The sequence below is a fragment of the Thermobia domestica genome, chromosome 16, assembly GCF_964235325.1.
Source record: "Thermobia domestica chromosome 16, izTheDome1.hap1.1, whole genome shotgun sequence".
NCBI lineage: Eukaryota > Metazoa > Arthropoda > Insecta > Zygentoma > Lepismatidae > Thermobia > Thermobia domestica.
Window position 1 is genome coordinate 80,881,616 of NC_137469.1, and position 19,671 is coordinate 80,901,286.

The window sequence follows — 19,671 nt, forward strand, 5'->3', positions numbered from 1 at the left end:
TGATCACAAGTAAAATAAGCGCACTAAGGAAAAGTTGAGTTGATTTTAGTTTAGCGTCCCTTTCAGCAGCGAGGCTATATGAGACGTGGACTTACTGATTAACGTGGAATCCGAACCACATGAGCTCCCACCGGGAATCGAACCCGGGTCTCCCACGCCACAAGATCATCAGATTTAATTATTTGTGGATTATGTTCTCCCATTGAAGATTATCACGACATAATCCTCGCACAATAATTTCGATGTCCAAAGTTTTTCTTCATTGTTTACTAGATTTTTTAATAGTGCATGAAATTTTCGCCTTTTCATCGGATCGTAGACAAGAACTAGATTAATCACAAGTTAGAATCTACTTCTAGAAACCAGAATCACTGATTTTGGCGATCAAGTTTTGTCAAATTATGCTACTCGTTCGTAATACAGCTTTGTTCAAGGACATAAATCTCAAATATTGCTCAACTAGTTACAAAGCAAAACTACGCATTCAAAATCGAGGATTGTTCTGACTATCCATGTCACCACTAATATTTTCTTTAAAAAAAAATCTTTGACAGATATTGAATACCGGTAGTTAACAGTTTTTTGATTGGATCGTAACCAAGGACTAAGTTTAATACCAAATTACAATCTTCTTAAAGAAACCAGGATCACTGATATTGGCAATCAATCTTGGTGACAGTTTTATTGTTCATCACTTATTTAATATAACTTCCTTCAAGAATACAATTGTGAAGTATTCCTTAAATACTTGAGTCAAAACTATCCACTCAAAATCGAGGATTGTTGCTGACTGTTCATGTTTCTACTAATATATTTTTTTGTTCAAAATCAGTCTTAAAATTTACTAGATAATGTAGGCCCTACACTTAAAATAGTTCAATCATGTAAGACAACGTGAAACAAGTCCAATAGAAATTTGTAACCTTTTATGTTAATGCCTTGTTTATTTTCTTGCATTTTGCGGAGCTAATTTCGAAACACCATTGAATATTTTTTATAATATAGCTATAGTTTTTGAGAGTTCATAAAATTAAAAAGTAAATTGTGCTTATAGATCTGCTTCTTTCGACAATCATTTTAAGGTTCAAAAATGATTTGTTTTCTATGTTGGCTGCATTTGAAACTAATGAAAATATATTGTGTACGAAGAAGCTTTTCTTTAAAGATTCGCAGGTAACGGAGTATATTCATAGGCACAGGTACGTAGCCAAGGGGAGTGGGGTCCGGATCCCCCCTTCGAAACCCCCCAGAAATGAAAAAAATAAGGAAGGATGAAACAAAATGAAATGAGAAAAAGGATAAAGTTAAAAATTAAAAAAAAAAACTACAGGAAACTTTTGGTTACTCTTTCTTATGTGGAGATTTGTATTACTTGCAATACATGGTGACGAGGTGAGCGAGATATCCTGGAAGAGTCAGGGGATTTGAAATTTCTAGAAAAGTTACGGAATTATCAGAATTTCTGCTACTAGTCAGGGAGATTTCAAGCTTCCGAAAGCATAGTGCCGTTGTGCAACAGCGTGGACATTTTATTCTAATTTTTCGTCATCGCATCCTTGCAGTATCAAACATGTTATTTCAAAAACAATTTGCTATTGTTCCTTTAATCTGTCATTTGGAACAGACAGTAGTTGACGGAATAATAAAAACAAAAATTTATGTGGAAAGAAAGTTCTATTAACATTTGATTCAATAGAAAAAGGAACGCAGATACTGCAGAATATTTTACAAGACATTATTGAGTATGTACTTTTTATAATAGTGAATATGTACTTTTTATAATAGTTGATTTCATAATGAAAGGAAAATTGTTATATTTGAATAAATAGAGGAAGGACGTAAATATTGTAAAATCTTTTTCAATACGCTTTTTTATTATTTTACTCGAGATTCCTTTATAGTTTGCTATTAAAATACTTGCCAACATATCCTCATTTTATTGTCCTAACAAACCAAATAGTTCAGATTGATCGAGCTCCTGGGCCTTCAGAATTTCATGTCACTTCCCCCTCTCCCATTACGAAATCCTGGTTAAAGGAACCAATTTATGTTCCAGTAAAATAGTTTAGAATGATCGAGCCCCTGGTGTGATGACCACAGTATTTCATGTCACGGACCCCCCCTTAACGAAATCCTGGCTACGTGCCTGCATAGGCCTACATGACAAAATCGGAGAAATTCTAATTTGTATTTATCTTTTCAAAAACAAATTAATATCAATAGGATTTTTAGCATTAAGAAGACCAAGAGCAAAATTATGTAATTAAAATAGCTTTTGTCTCCTTTTTTTTTTTTTTTTTCAGAAATCGAAGAAGATATAGCTCTTCTATCATCTCGCGTAGTCGTAGATAAGTCTAAAATTGCCCTGTGTGACATAAAGGAAAGTAAATCAGGTAACATATTACATTTTTAATTCTCGTGTAAAATGAAGAATTTTTTACGTCACTGGTGGTGACTAATTATAGGAATTAAGAGCAACTATGAAACCAAATTTTTCTATCACAGTAGAGGAGGAAATTTCGCAAAGCAGTGTGTAATGCTTACATCAATTAAATTCATATTTCTTAATTACTAAAATAGTAGAGCAGAAGCTTAAAGAATTTGCCTTCTGAGATATGTCTAAATTCAAAGTGGCTAAGATTTGTGTTAATAATAACGGACTGGATATAATTTTAAACATTCTAGTATTTACTTAAGCAAGAGCATAACGGTTAACCCTTCCTCTTTTCAGTTATCTCAAATTCTGTTATTTTTTTTTAAGAAAAAATAATGCTAAATAATATTTAAGGAGACAAGTGGGTCGCCTACATTTTATTTATTGTAGTAAGAATTGAATAACTTAGTTTGCTTATGAAAATACTGATTACTGATTAATTTATATCAAGAAATAAGCTGTTTCTACTGTTTGTCTGTTTCTTCTGGTGCCTTATTATATCTGTACATTTTAGTTTTCCAGAGTGACCAAGGCATCTGTAATAATGGTGGTGTTTATAACGCTGATACCAAAGCTTGTGTTTGTCCACCTGGCTTCACAGGGAAAACGTGCGACACAGGTAATTTTCATGCAGCAGTATATATAGTTTAAAAATAACTTCATAATGAAATAGTCTTTACCAGGAAAATTTTAATCGCTAAAGATTAAAAAACGCGGTCTTTTGGAGCTGTAAATTAATGGAATTATAAAAAATAAAATTTTAAAGTGCTTTATATTGGAAAATGATACCACGTAGCTACAGTAATTTAAGAATTGTACAGATTTTTCTTAAAATCTAAATATCTGTGTTTCCGAATAATGCATGTCTATTCAACGAATTTTACCTCTTATACTTTAAGGCAGTATTTCGAACAGGTACTCAGCTTCATCTTCTAAAATCTACTATTTACGTACCACATATTGGAAACATTATATATATATATATATATATATATATATATATATATATATATTTGGTCTAGGAATTAATTCGTGCGGGTGGACAAGAGATGGCGCAACGAACGGAACGTCCCACAGTTCCGTGTATCCACACATGTGTTGCAAACCCCTGTCATCGCGTATCGTTCGTAGTATAGGGCAGTGGATTAAAGCGTCAACAACACCAGTTTGTAGTTAAGTGAACATGGCGCAATTTGTGCCTGATAAAGTGTTTTTGCGGGGTGTTCTAGCTGCATTACTTTAACATGCAGAAAAGTGCGACTGAAAGTCATCGTATTTTGGTGGAAGTGTATGGTGACCATGCTCTAGCTGACCGAACGTGTCAGAAGTGGTTTGCACGGTTTAGAAGTGGTGATTTCGGCTTGGCAGACCAAGAGCGAGCTGGACAGCCAAAAAAATTTCAAGACGAAGAATTGACAGCATTGCTCGAGCAGGATTCGTGTCAAACGCAGGAACAACTTGCAGCAGCATTAGGCGTTGATCAAACAACAGTCTCCAAACGCTTGAAAGCCATGGGAATGATTCAAAAGATGTCACATTGGGTTCCACATGAATTGAAAGACAGAGACGTTGAAAGACGAAAAACCATTTGCGAATTGCTGCTTCAACGACAGAGCAGAAAGGGGTTTCTGCATCGAATTATTACAGGTGATGAGAAGTGGATCCATTACGAGAACCCTAAACGAAAAAGGGCCTGGGTGAAACCAGGTGAACCAGGTGCATCACAACCAAAACGAGATATTCACTGTGCAAAGGTTATGCTGTGCATATGGTGGGATATGAAAGGTGTGGTGTACTATGAGCTGCTGCAACCGGGTGAAACTATGAATGGAGAACGTTATCGACGACAATTAATGCGTTTGAAGCAAGCTCTGGTCAGAACACGACCAGAATGGGAGAACAGACATGATAAACTTATTGTTCAATATGATAACGCTCGCCCACATGTCGCAAAACCGGTCAAAACCTATTTAGAAAATGTCGGATGGGAAGTTTTACCCCACCCGCCGTATTCACCAGACGTTGCTCCTTCGGACTACTACTTGTTCGATTGCATGAACAACGATTTGATTGGACAGCGGTTTACTTCTTCAGAAGATATCGAAACATGGGTCTCTGACTGGATCGCTTCCAAGGATGAGGACTTCTTTCGCCACGGAATCCGTACATTGCCTGACAGATGGAAGAAAGTGGTGGCTAGCGATGGACAATATTTTTCTTAAGGTATTTATGTATTTTGTGTTTGTACTACAGCTTCAATGTGTGCGTACAAACCGCACGAATTAATTCCTAGACCAAATATATATATATATATATATATATATATATATATAGGTTGTTAATGAACTATACTGACAAACTGTAAGAGGTGATTCCTCGCATTAAAATAAGAGAGAAAGTTCATATGGACCTATGGCGAAAAGTGCATAGTTTCAGAGCTAGGGCTGTCCAAAATCGCTAAAAAGCCAAATTTAACAGGCCGTATTTCGAATTATAGAAACTGTGCATGGTGGTCCTTATCAGCGTAAAGGAAATGATGCATATACAATCCAAAAATGCATATTTAATTAAGTTTTTAATAGGTGTGCAGGGTATTCCCTACAGGGTGTAATTCTCAAATATGCTCCCAATAGAGTTTTGAGATATACACTGATTTTAAGGAGGGTCCAAAGTAGGCAGGAGGTAAACCTTGACAACAATGGACATCTGATGCTTCGGACGGTAGTCGGGAGTGTCAGGAACCGGCAGCTCCTGCTTTTTTGTGTTCAGAATAACGTGTGATGCGATGTATTCAGTCACGGTAAATTTCACGTTTTTTTCACTTACAAGCGTGAAAGAAAACATCGCAGCATGCATTTTTCCGAGTACGAGAGATAGTGCTGCTGACGATCCTTAACACTTCCCACATCGCGCTAAGGAATTCCGTGTTCACTGCTATCAAGACTTATCATTTTACTACTTTGGACCAATTTTAAAGTCAGAGCATATCTCAAAATTCGGTTAATGGCATGTCTGAGAATTTCACCCTGCACGGAATACTCTGTACACCCATTGAACATTAATGTGTAGTTTTAGACTGCGTATGCAGGGCCGGCCTTAGGTGGTGCGGGGCCCGATTGGGAACATTTTGCGGGGCCCCAGGTTTACAAGTAACTTGCACAAAGGTCTGTAGAACCTATATATATATAGAAAATGCTATATATAGAAAATGCTAGCATCAATTACCCGCTTCGCTGGGTTAAATTAAGAAAAAATAGTAATATGTTTCGTTAGTCAGTCACTTCTTACTATTGCTAAAGCGCTCCTTGATATTGGTCATTTTTTTTAATTATTTTTATATATCCCCTCTCCTCCTCATGTTGCGGGCCATTGCATCGGATGTGTCATTGTTCATCTCAGCGACCCCGAAAAGTATGAATTTGACACTGATATTGGTCATTTTGATTATATATATATATATATATATATATATATATATATATATATATATATATATATATATCCCCTCTTACAATTTTTGCGGGCTGAATTTGGATTTAAATGGCATCAGAAGTGTTACTGTTCATCTCAGCACCTGAGAAACTATAGATTTGACACTAATATCGGTCATTTTCGATCATTTGTAAATGTCTTTTCCCTCCTTTAAGTTACATCGTCAAAGTGATATAACAAAAATCATCTCATATTCGAACTTCATTTATGTTGAAAATTTGATCGAGATCGGTCCGGTGGTTCAAGAGTTATTAAGTTTTATTTATTTTTATATATCTCCCCCTCGTAAGTTCTATCGTCAAAGTGAATAGATAAATACCATTTCAAGCCCGAACCTCATCTATGTTGAAAATTTGAACGAGATCGGTCAAGTGGTTCAAGAGTGAAGTCACATAGACAGTCACTTTCATTTTTATTATTTTTACATATATATCTCCGCCTCCCCCTCCCCTACGTTGCACCGCCAATGTTAAATGATAAAAAATTATCCCAACCCCGAACGTCATATATGTTGAAAATTTGATCTAGATCGGTCGGGTAGTTCAAGAGTTATTAAGTTTTATTTATTTTTATATATCTGTACCCTCCCCTCCCCTCACCTAAGGTCTACCGTCATAGTGAACTAACGAAAACATCCCAGGCCCGAACCTTTTCTATGTTGAAAGTTTGATGAAGATAGGTCTGGTGGCTCAAGAGTTATTAATTAATTTTCATAGATTTCTTCCCCCTTCTCCCCCTCCTCCAAGTTCCACCGTTAAAGTGATACCGTCAAATGGGGTGAATAGAAACATGGGGGTGAATAGAAACAAAACTCCCAGATTAGTTTTGGATTTACCTGGACGATAAATTAATCAAGAAAACTGAAATTTCTTAACATAGTCTTATACGGCTAAATTGTTCAGGGCAGAGACAAAATGTTTTCCTGAGTTGGAAACACTGAGATAGAAGACAGTAGCATTAATGTGTTACTGAAATCTTACACGGTATTTTAACGCTCCTCAAACTTTCTTGGTAAGTATGACATTTTCATGTTTGTTGTATTTGAACATATGCCTATTTTGTAGTTTGTTGTTTCATTTACTGACGTTCATAGTTAAAGTTTTCCTTTTGTAAATTATTTTTAATCAAAATTTAACTTTACTGGGTTATTGTTATGATTTTTAATTAGTGGGGTGAATAGAAACACTTCTTCAGGAGTGGAAAATTCTTGAGGAGCGGAAAAAGAGACCTGGTAGAAATTAATCAACCACCCCTAAGGACAAATTTCCAAGTCTTCTTAAAAACAAGAAGTGTGTGACAAACTGAAAGAGGAAAATATCAGGGCTGGATTTGAAAAGTGTGGAGCTTTTCCCCTTTGTCGAGGCCAAATGCTGAGGATGCTGCCAAAAAGAGACAATGAACGAGAAGAAACAGAACAGCAAAATACATATCAGACTGTAAACCGTTCCCTTATGTTTTTTCAAGAGCATGAGAGAAGATGAAAAAATTAAACAAGAGAACAAGAGAGTACGAATAGATGTTTCTGGTAAGAGTTTTGGTTTGTTTTCTGAAAATGATGCATTTTCATCAAATCACAACGAAACTCAACCTACCCTTGTATTGTCGGAAGAGGAGAAAGACAACACTCCAGACGATCACGAACTAGATGATGGTTTTCTAAAGCTGGTGATTTTGCTGTGGTAAAAGTTTATGAGAAGCTAAAACTCGATGAGACTATTCACTACCCAAGTGCGAAAATGTGAACATGATGGATATGTGGGAGTGTTTTAGAAGCGAGCACATAAACAATGAAATTTTCAGAAACTTCTGAAGAATCGTTCTTACTACATGAGAATATTGATACGAAACTGTTCGGTTTTATTAGAAGTTCGTCACCACACTTTAAGTATATGATAAGTTTCGGGCTCCTTCGTGTCTAAGCGGTTAGCGTACGCGCCTTTGGCGTGGGAGACCCGGGTTCGATTCCCGGCGGGGGCTCATGTGGTTCTGATTCCACGTTAATCAGTAGGTCCACGTCTCATATAGCCTCGCTGCTGAACGGGACGGTAACCTCAAAATCAACTTAACTCATGATAAGTTTCCCTGGTGATTTCAGTGGTTTAAATCTTATTCAAATATCATCAAAACTGTATGGTCGTTTGTACCTATATTGTGCATTGTATTGTTTTATAAGTTTGTAACTTAGGTAATACTGGTCTTATTGAACTTGTATCTTGCATATATCAAATAAATAGTTCCTTTCAACAAATACGCTGTTTCTTTTTACCTTTCCAATAGTATAAAAGAAACAACAATGACAATAAAGTCATTGTTTCTATTCACCCCTACCCATAGAGTGAATGGAAACATTAAGAAAAATCAAGGTGAAGAAAAGTGGAGTTGATAAATTAATATGACGTTTACTGAAGTTCATTAGCATATTAAGACCTTTTTTTGGAATAATCTGATACGCAAAATCTTTAACATCACCAGACTTATATACTCATATAGCCAAAAATGTGTTTCTATTCACCCCATTTGACGGTATGATAAAAACCACATCAGGTCCGAACCTCATCTATGTTGATTTTTTTAAAGATCGGTCGGGTGGTCTAAGCGTGATGAAGTCACAAAGGCAGTCACTTTTATTTTTACTTTTTGACATATATCTCACCCTCACCCTCCCCTTCGTTCTACTGTAAAAGTGAAATGAAGAAAACATCCCAGGCCCGAAGCTTATCTATGTTAAAAGTTTGATCGAAATCGGTCGGGTAGTTCAAGAGTTATTAAGTTTTATTCATTTTCATATATATAGGCCTATATTTCCCATCCTCCCCTCCCCCTCTCCTAAGATCAACTGTCAAAATGAAATGATAAAAAAATTCCCAGGTTTGAACTTCATATATGTTGAAAATTTGATTGAAATCGATTTGGTGGTTGAAAAGTAATTAATTCATGAACATAGTTATTTTCATTTTTATATTTATAGATTTTTGTATATCTCCCCCTAACCCCCCCTCCCCTACGTTGCTCCGTCTAAGTGAAATTATAAAAATCATCCCAGACCCGAACCTCATCTACATTGAAAATTTGATCAAGATCGGTCGAGTGGTTCAAGAGTTATGAAGTTTCATTTATTTTTTCTCTCCCCCACTTCCCCCTACCGTCAAAGTAAATAGCTAAAAACACTCCCAGGCCAGAACCGCATCTACGTTGAAAATTTGATCGAGATCGGCTGGGCGGTTCAAGAGATTAAGAGTCACAAACATAGTCACATAGAAATCTTTTTTACGTTTTACGTCCCACGGTTATGCCGGTTAGGCTAAAGGAGACGGTGATGATGAGTGATGAATGAAATGGTGGAATGAAGAAAGTGGGAGGAAACGGGAGAACCCCGAGAAAACCCACGCACACGGTGTTTGTCCACCACAAAGTTCACTTGGCGGGGACTGGGATCGAACCCGGGACCCCAAGCACCAGAGGTAATATAGTCACATAGAATTTCATACTAATGTATTAAATACAACAGTGTATCACCAAGCCAATCTAACAAGTTTTGACAAGCATTTCGAAGAATTGAACACATTTCGAAAATAGACGGGATATAACTGACCCCCTTGCCACCCTGCGGACGGCCATGCATACAACAATAATTATACTTTAAGATGTGTTTTAAAAATTTAGCAATAGCTACCAACAATTCTTATATTGTGGAAAATATAAGAAATGAAATGAAATGTTTAAGTTTTACGTCCAACGGTTATGCCGGCTAGGCTAAAGGAGACGGATATGATGAGAAATGAGTGAAATAGTGGAATGAAGAAAGTGGGAGGAAACGGGAGAACTTCGAGAAAACCCCCACACACGGTGTTGGTTCACCACAAAGTCCACTTGGTGCGAGCTGGGATCGAATGGAAAATATAAAAGAATGATGTCTTAAATGCGTCATAATAACTATAAATACGATAGTTTATTTGTCAGTTTGGGCCTATACGAATTTACTTCCGAAAGTTATTTTGCAATTTAAGGTTAAAATAATAGGCCCTACTTGCACTACGTGTTAACATGATTGAATAAAACATAACACTTGCGTATCATTTCTTATGAAAAGTTTATACTTGTAAGACATAATGAAGTGCACATTGATATGAATTCATTGGGTCAAAGATTTCTTAACAGCTGAATCATTTTGAAAAGAATTCAAGTCAGGAAAACCTAATGTACGCTAGTGAGAACATCGTAGGTAGCTACTTGTTAAACATAATCAGCTCGAAATCGTTATCGACTGCAGATAAAATGAAATGGTGATAAGACGATCGCAAACCTTAAGGAACTGATGGAAGATGGATGACATATTTTCCATTGGATTATTCGAGTTAGAAGACAAACATTCATAAGCAGCCACCTATTCAGTACGCACTAGAGTACATTCGATTTTCCTGACTTGATTTTAAAAAACACATCCACGGGATTTTTCACAGAAGAGGGCAAAGTTTGTCCTCTGGTTTTCTATTTTTAAAATACGTATAATAAGAGAAAGGATATGCAAAGAAGTCGTACTAAGGCTGATTTATTTGATACCACCTCGGTATTCACGTTAGTATCACAGGCATAATCAGTAAAAACGCCAGGAACTTTTACTTAATAGGGTGTTCAAAATAAAAGACAGTGTGTACCCAGAATAATGATATACATTTTTTACACAAACTCAAAGAAAACAATATTGTTACGTCCCGGGGTGTGTGTAGGGAAATTTGGGGGCGGTTAGGGGTATTGGAGGTATGCAGAATACTCCCTGGCCAAAAGTTATAAACGTAAAAAAAAAAAAAAAAAAAAAAAACTATTGCAACATTAAATTTAAAAAAAACGTTTGCTTATGCCCGGAAACTTAATACAAACTATTCATTTACTTGTTAGGGAAAGTCATACGCTCCTTTCTGAAGTCCATGGATGTACCTGTATTGCAATATGTTGTTATGGTGTACTTGACAACCGAGAGTAGCAGAGCCATCTTAGCGATACCATAGGCACTTGGCTGGGGACCCCGCGTGCAGAATGGCATATATTAATTACATGTATTAGGAACAAAATTTAGTCATAGTGACTAAAACATATCATATTCATATTTGGGGCCTAATATACTGTTAAAACGGCACTGAAACATAGATTAGCCAGCACTAGCGCGGGGCCCCCTTAAGCGCGGGGCCCGATTGGGAGCAATCGATCCAATCGGCTTAAGGCCGGCCCTGTGCGTATGCATGACTTCCCTTACGCTGATAAGGACCACCATGCACAGTTTCTATAATTCGAAATAGGGCATGTTGAAATTTGGCATTTTCGTGATTTTAGACAGTCCTAGCTCTGAAACTATGCACTTTTCGCCATAGGTCCACATGAACTTTCTCTCTTACTTTGATGTGAAGAATTACCTCTTACAGTTATGGGTATAGTTCATTAACCTGATATATAAATTGGTTTTAGTGATGAGCGCAAGAGTCTTGCACACGTATTGGTACTACTTATTTTTTTATAGAATGTAAAGAGGAAGGGGAAAAATCATTACATCTTCCACTTGAATTTCTTGGTTGTTCCCGTTTCCTGTATTTATTACTCGTTTTCAAGCCACACAGGTGTCATTCTAATCAAAACTTGTTGCACACAAAAAAACGTGTCATTGGTTCTGGATTAGGATGCATTCCTGCGTTTAGAAGACAACCGAGAGCACAATATAAACTGTTACAAGGTATAAGAACTTTAGTGTCTGATTTACTTTGGTCATCACTTGATTCGTTTACGGCAGCCCATGATTGGATTTTGAGAAATCACACGAAGATTAGTACTGTTCATAAGAAGCGGATAAGCGAAAAATAAACTAAAACATGTTATGGCCGTGGCAGGTCAGTGGTAGAGCGTTTACCTCTGGTGCACCGGTTCTCTGGTTCGATCCCAGATTACGCCATGTGAGTTTTTCGTGGTGGACAAACACTGTGCGCGTGGGTTTCCTCGTTTCATCCTACTTTCTTCACTCTACTTTTTTTTTTTTTTTTTATCAATTTCTCATCATCAACGTGTGCATAATCATGGGACTTTAAACTAGATATTTTGTGTCATTTCAAAACATATTAGTGGTGTTCTTCCAAACTATAGAGAAATGTAGTATTGAATATCGGTAATTCCGTACATCATAGGTACCGACTAGATGGGTATGGCCTTGGCTTCGAGCCTCAAGCATCCGTTGGAAATTTTTAATGTGTCCTCATATCGAATTGTGCTTAATATAGGGTTGCCACATTTCAAAAATGTAAATCCGGGACGCTACTAAATTACGAGAATCATCAGAAATGCTTAAATTAAAAAGAAATATTATATACTAATTTACTTTCTTCCATTAGATAGAGTTGTTCAAGTATGGCATAATCACATTTGTAGTCATTTTAATAGTCGTTCTCCTCTCTAATTAAGCAAATGTAAGCAGATAATTTACCCGCTCCCCCTGGTAAGCATTTTTTTTTTAATTTCTCATGATCTGTTATGTTTCGTCGCTTGCAGAGTCTGTTTTAGCTCATTCAAGGTATGATGCTTCCTTTCACAATATATTTTTCTTTTTGAATGGTCAGCGGAAAATTACCAAAAATATCGGTCAGGGATTATTGATTAAAATATTTCAGAAGCAAGATGCGGATTGAAACAGAGTACTAAAGATAGCAATAAGATTGAGCAGTAAAACCTTTTGCCCACGGCCCAATGAAACGAATGTTTCATTCAATGTCAAAGTAGTTAAATCGAGAATTTAATTAAATCCATGTTTTATGTATTAAAGTTGTTATTCCAACTGTTGAATTGCTATACTCAGAAGTTAAAGAGAATAATTATATACCTAATCCTGTAAAAAAACAAACTATAATATTCCCTTTCTTTATTCTTTGCTGAAATCCGGGACATTTAAGCGTCTCGAGTAATATTTTGGGGATGCCGGAGCGCAAATCTCGATTCCGTGGCGGTTCCGGATTTCCCGGGACGAATGGCGAACCTAGTTTGATATCGAATTAACATTTTCATGACATTGAAAAAAACTTAGTGCATGTGACCGCAAGTTTGATTTCATGGTCGGATGCTTATACGTTGAATAATTGTTTATCAGTATAACTTTTAGCCTCCTTAAGTATAAGGCACATTGACGATTGAGCGATATAACATAATACAACAATAAATAATTCATATTCACAAGTGAGAATGATATTGTACAATTATTTCAAATAACTTTGGAGTTTGATGCCGTTATTTTGTGATTCTAATATAGGTCATAACTATTTATATAGGCTAAATTTAGTTTACATAAAAGACATAGACAGTTGAGTCGTTTTTAGGTTTCACTCAAATTATTCTAAAATATTAAGAGGTTTGACTATAATCATTATTATTTTAATTTCTCTCTATCTTTTTTTGGCCAATATTGCTAAAAAAAATAATCATCATCATCATCATAGCTATTCTGCCATTATTGGTAGGTCACCTGCTGCAACTGAGAGGCTTCGATGTACAGCGTGGTCCGGAAGTGGATGTACCCCTAATTGGTGTTTTCTGACGGTTTTAGGTTTTACCCACATTTGTTTGGTAGCATTGCTTGGCATTGTCTGGCAACATTGCTATCCATGTTCATTTGTTTTCTGCTTGGTAACAGTTATTTGCAGTGAAGTTGGAGTAATCAACAATGGGTGGTCAAAGTCCATACCTATTATAGCATTGAACAAAGATTAGTAGTTGCAGTTTGGCTTCAGGAAAGGCGTTGCAAAGGTGACACCATGGAAAGTGTTAAAGCGAAATTTACAGACTGCTTTAGTATTAATCCACCAAGAAAAGCAACAATGTTGGAGGAGGGAAAAACGTGCATTTGCTACGGGTAGTGTGAAACACCTTCCCCGATGCTTCTGACCGATAGAACGGGAACGTGCCGTGAAGTAGAAGCATCAGTGCAGCAGTCGCCTTCAAAATCAACACGTAAAAGTTCTCCAGAGCTTGGTATTCGTCCGACCACCATGATGAGGCACACGAAAGAAAATCGAAAATTGAAGGTTTACCGTACAATGTATGTGAATGAACTGAGTGACGCCGACATGGATGCGCGCGGAAAGAGGCATGCAGAACTCTCCTTAAGCCGTTCCCTTCCAAACAATCCCGTGGTGCAATTCTCTTTAATGACGAGTGTGCTATCTAGTGGAGTATACATTCTCGGAACGTTGTAATGTGGTGTAAGAAAAAAAACCAGTTTTACAAAGAGATGGAGAGATACCCACCACACCAAGTTGGGGTTGTTATGGGCCGATCACCTGGCACTTAAAACCTGGGATTGAGTACAGTAGAAAGATAAGCCTCGGATGTGGACTACTCTTTCTGAATGCCAACCTTGCTATGGCCTGTTTATGATAAATGGATTTGTGGTTTTAAGACGCACGGGCCCAGAGCCATGGGACAGAGGAGTGAAGCGCGTGGAATGGATTGAATGGTGCCGTGAATGGTTGGTGGGAGTCTTTGGAAGTGGTGATTAACTCTTTGAAGCACGGTGGTATCTAAAAGGTGGTATAATATTGTAAGAAGTGCATCAAGAAGACGTTATGAAATGCTGTTAGAGTAAGAAACAGCAATGTATCCTTTATATTTTAATTGAACTAATACATGCGTTTTACAGTGTTCATTAGAAAATCTATATCTTTATCTTTTATCTATATCTTTTATGACAATCACAGATGATCAGAAAACAGCGTTTACCCTCCGAAAATTTTAAGACTACAGCACTGCGTCCAACTAAATGATTTCCTTATAATAGCAGTGAATCATTGACGAAGCAACAATGCTACATAGACAATGAGACGTGTATGACTGACATATCCCATAAATGCTGAGTCAGCCCTTCCAGTTGATGTCAGAACTCTTTTATAAAGTGTTAGTATGAAAATAGTAAATGTATTGAAAGCCACACTTAACTTGACACTGAAGGCACCGTCGAGGATGCAATGAACGGTCACCAGGCGCGAGGATGTTTGATTTTCTTAACAAATCAATTCTTTTGTTAAGAAAATCAAATCCAAAGATTTCCAAAGATGGAAGCAAAATATTAGAGCTAATTTTATAATAATACAAGTGGATTTTGTAGAAAAGTATAGCACATACTATAACAACCCACACTATAACACTATAGCACAAAATAAAACTCAGACAGCTTATTGAAATCATGATCAGACTAGTTCACTCTTCTGTTCAGCCTCGTTAGGAGACAATTATATTCTTTGATCATTTGTAGCTGTCAATGATTGTAAATGTTGTGTCGGAATGAGTGTATGGACCTGCTTTAAAAAGTATTAACGAACTTACTAAAGATGTCCTTCCTCTGCAAACTATAACTTTCTTCAAGTTTTCGTATAGCACAATGTAAAACTAATACATGCTTTCAACCTCATGTTTTATTGAAACATGTTTTTACTAGGCAATGAAAAGTGGATTTTTCTGCTTTCTATGAAAAGGGATCTGCCGATGGAATGTGAGGTCTGAGTTAACGTACTAAGTTGAATTAAGCCAGGTGAATGAGTAATTAATTCAACTTAATTCACAGCAAATATGTTGAAAGGTGAACACAAACATTAAAATTATTTTAATAACAGAATACATTATGGAAGGTAAAGCCTCTCCGTGACAGAGGAACGAAAGCACAGACAATTTGGAACTTACATTATAATCAGTAATTTCTTGAAGAAAATGAGCAGACAATTATTTTTTCACGTACCAGTGCTTCAGTAAAGGAAATAAGATATTTGTTTAACCTTGATAAACAATGACATGACAATTGAGACGTACAATTTCGTCAGCTAGTAAGAATTTTGGCTCCACAAATAAAGCATGTAGCATGTATTTACTAGTTTTCGGAAAATGTTGATGTGTTTGAGAGACCATAGATTACACTATGCAACACACATTTTGTCCTTGAAGTGTAATTGTTATTCTCTATTATCTTGTGTTGAAAGAAGACAGAAATGTTATATTATTTGAATAAATTTTGCTTTTGTAACGTATAGGACGAAATGTGCTAAAAATTACCTCTATCAACTATGTAATTTCTGAGGTATTTGAAGTACGTTTTCATATTTCTTCCCCATCCCATCTGGCAACATTCCACGGCTCTCGTACGGCTGTATTGTTCTACAATACCTCGAATTTGGAGGGAACCAACTGCTGATAGTTTGCATAGTGGACCCATCGAAACGACGAAGTGGTAAAAATACACCTAAAATTATATATCCTGACATTCTTTCGTCGATCGACCCAGCTCCTCACAGCCTCCAGTATTCTGTTCCATCTTTCTCCGAGGAACCGAATAGGTCTGAAGAACATGAATCTTCAGACACTGAGGATAAATATATGAGAGATGTGAACTGCGAGTGTAACTTTTCGTCACGAGAAAAGTACTATCTAAATCAAGAAGAGCTTAACGATTTGATCCGAGACCTTGGTCTCACTAAAACTAATGGTGAGTTTTTAACTTCAAGACTGAAACAGTGGAATTTAGTAGACAATTTCGTAAATGTATCGTTTCAGAAGTCACGTCAGAAGCCTTACCCGTTTTTTTTTTTTTTTTTTTTTTTCAATGTAAGATGGGCTGTGCTTTTGTAATATGTCATCGAGTTGTTCGTGTCAATTAGTATCCTCTGTAACCCTCATGAGTGGTGGCTCTTCATTGATATTTCCCCTAAGAGTTTAAAAGCAATTCTTCTTCAAAGGAAACAAGTATCCGTCTCTTCCATTGACTCACTTTGTACATTTGAAGGAGGAATACGTTAGTGTGAAGATCCTATTGCAGGTCCTGTGTTATGAAAAATATCAATAGGAGGTTATAGGAAACTTTAAAGTTATCGCAATCTTAATGAGTCTTAAAGCTGGTTTTACAAAATTTCAAGGTGCTATCTTTGCCTCTGGGATAGTAGACGCTGGTGCACACTACTGCAAGAAGGACTGGCCATTGCAGATAGAGCTTTTGGTGGAAGAGGAAAACGTAAAATTTGAACCACTGGTAGACCCTCTAAAAGTACTAATGCCCCCACTACTTATCAAGTTAGGGTTAACTACACAGTTTGTTAAAACTCTTAATAAAGTGTCTAGGACATTCATATATTTAAGAGCCATGATCCCCCAACTGTCAAATGCAAAGATAATAGCCGAATTTTTCGCAGGCCCACAAGTAAAAAAAAAAAAAAAAGAAAAGAAAAGAAAAGAAAAGAAAAAAAAAAAGATTGTTCAGTGTGAAGTATGTCCTCAGATAGTCCTGAAATTTAAAGGGGTGCTTGGAAAAGTAGTATAGCAATGATTCGAGGATTTCTTGTCAGTCATAAAGTGGAAAATTATACGGAGATGATAGACAATCTGGTGGAAACCTATGGTAAAACAGGATGCACTGTGTCTCTCAAAATTCATATTCTGTATTCATATCTGGAAAATTTTAAGGAAAGCATGGGAGAGGACATTCCCATCCGGACATTTTAAATTTCGAACGTAACTATCAGGGACATTAGAATGAAAACATGATCGGGGACAATATCTGGTCCTTGATTCGTGAAAGTGATGTACCATATAAACGTCAATGTAGAAAACGCACACATGTTTCAAAGTGAGTATGTTCAAGGTATGAAAATGATTTACGGTATAACATTTATTGGGACACAATAAAATGGGGTTTTCGTGCGCTTCGACAGCATATGCTTCAACAGCCGTGCACTTCAACAGCAGTTCTTACTGAAAATTAAGTTTAAATGTTTCAATCTCTTTTAAAATCACATATACAACACATATTTAATGAAAAATTGTTTCATTCTGCTGTTTAAAATTTGTCTTTTTTAATTTTCTATTTAGATAATAAATTTTGTATTTTGAACAAGGTTGCAAACTATTTTCTTCATACCTATTAAATATATTGCAATGAAACTTGGCGGAAGAATTACTTATAGAACTTGTGTACTTTTTAAGGTAGAGTTCCTTTGTGTACCTATGTACAAGGTCACTCCAGAAGGCCTCGAGATCTGATATTTTTGTTTGTTGTAGGGAAATTGCCAAAAATTCCAAAATTTCCGTTTTAGGATACATCATGTATGCGTGTGCGTGGTACTACTTGAAAGCCTGTTTTGATCTAAAGAGAAAGATGTATGAACCATGATAATCGGATGAATAGTGTTGAGGTAGTAACTACCTAACCTAATTTCGTGTGAAATGCAGGAATTAAAGTGGGTTTAAAAGACAATAATCCAATGTATTCACTACAAAACCAAAGTATAAAGTATATAAAAACCAATTTCCATCATATTCGGACGCTAAATTGGAAAATAACAATATCATTCCAAGGGCAAAACAAAAGTTAAATTTTGTTACATAGTGTTATAAGATTATGTGTTCAAGTCAAATTAAGCATTTTTCGACGTTAAAATCAAATAATATTTGCGTGCAGTTAAATGTAATGTACAGAATTACTTATGTTCATGATTATGTACTGTGTAACATACATGACAGAAGGAAAAATATACCTTTCATAAATAACATTAATTCACTAAACCTGTGGTACTAAATTCACGATCAGGGGCCTCGGTGGCTGTGATAGAGCGTTCGCGGAGTCCTGGATTCGATCCCAGCTCGCGCCAAATGAACTTTCTGGTGGACAAAAATCGTGTGCGTGGGTTTTCTCGGGTTTCTCCTGTTTTTCCCACTTTTTCGTTTCACCATTTCATTCATTTCTCATCATCACCATCTCCTTTAGCCTAGCCGGCATATCCGTGGGACGTAAAACTTAAAGAATACATATCATTTTAAATTCACGATCGTACTCTTATTCACCTAGGACAAGTTTTCTGGATTCACTATATTACGTACATAATTTAGAGATTTTCATTGCAGATGATCAATTTCTAATATTATTTCCAATTTCTGTAACGTACTAACAACCACTTTATTGAACATAATTTGAAATTTCTTGCATGTATTCAATATATTAATATATAAGCGACTCCGAAGAAGACAATGATATGTCACATTTTTTAATTTTTGAGTAAACTGGAAAATAATTCAACATTCCTATGCAATGCAATGTAATGCAAGCAAGATTCCTCTGCTATCTGCAGGTACATTTCCGAAATTAAACTACCTAGATACTGTTCTGTGGTTCGATCTCCATCCATTCCACCTAATAACACAATTTTTCCAGAAGTAGCGCCTACCATTGTCTTCTCCCGAACCATTCGTATATTCTAATAGCACATATTTAATACTACTTTTCGTACCTTTGGAGTTTCATTTGTTCTAATGCTTTTGAGGTTTCACGGATCTAAATAGTGTCCAAATGTAACAGTACGTAACGAATGAATGTCCCTATAAAGAATCAATTTCAAATTATTCTATATAATGTAACGTTAAAATATTAGATCAAGAGAAGGCATTCAAATACACTAGTCAGTTTAGGAGCTAAAAACTCTAACAGTCACACATAGCTATGTTGGTTTCAGTCTACACTTGAGATTATTTTGAATAATTTCTTGTTCTGGGCCAGATGCTGATAATGGACGTAAATTGAAGGGCCCTCTGTAATAATAAGGTAAGCAAAAAATGAGTTTTTGAGTTAGAAAGCTTATAAACTGAAAGTGAAACGTGCAAGATGCAGATGAATTGTGTTTTTCTCATAGCAGACGCTTCGTATACGCACTGGAGGCGACGAAAAACAAACGTCAAGTCCACACGCC

At 36.3% G+C, this 19,671-nt stretch overlaps 1 protein-coding gene across 1 annotated transcript in view; it reads left to right on the forward strand.

Annotated features, from left to right (window-relative positions):
- The window catches only part of LOC145673196 (uncharacterized), a 401,214-nt gene that overhangs the window by 285,194 nt on the left and 96,349 nt on the right, over positions 1-19,671 (forward strand). The window contains exons 10-11 of the mRNA XM_081742667.1: positions 2,304-2,393; positions 2,949-3,053. Of these exons, the coding sequence (XP_081598793.1) occupies positions 2,304-2,393; positions 2,949-3,053 (195 nt within the window). The remainder of the gene's footprint in view (positions 1-2,303; positions 2,394-2,948; positions 3,054-19,671) is intronic.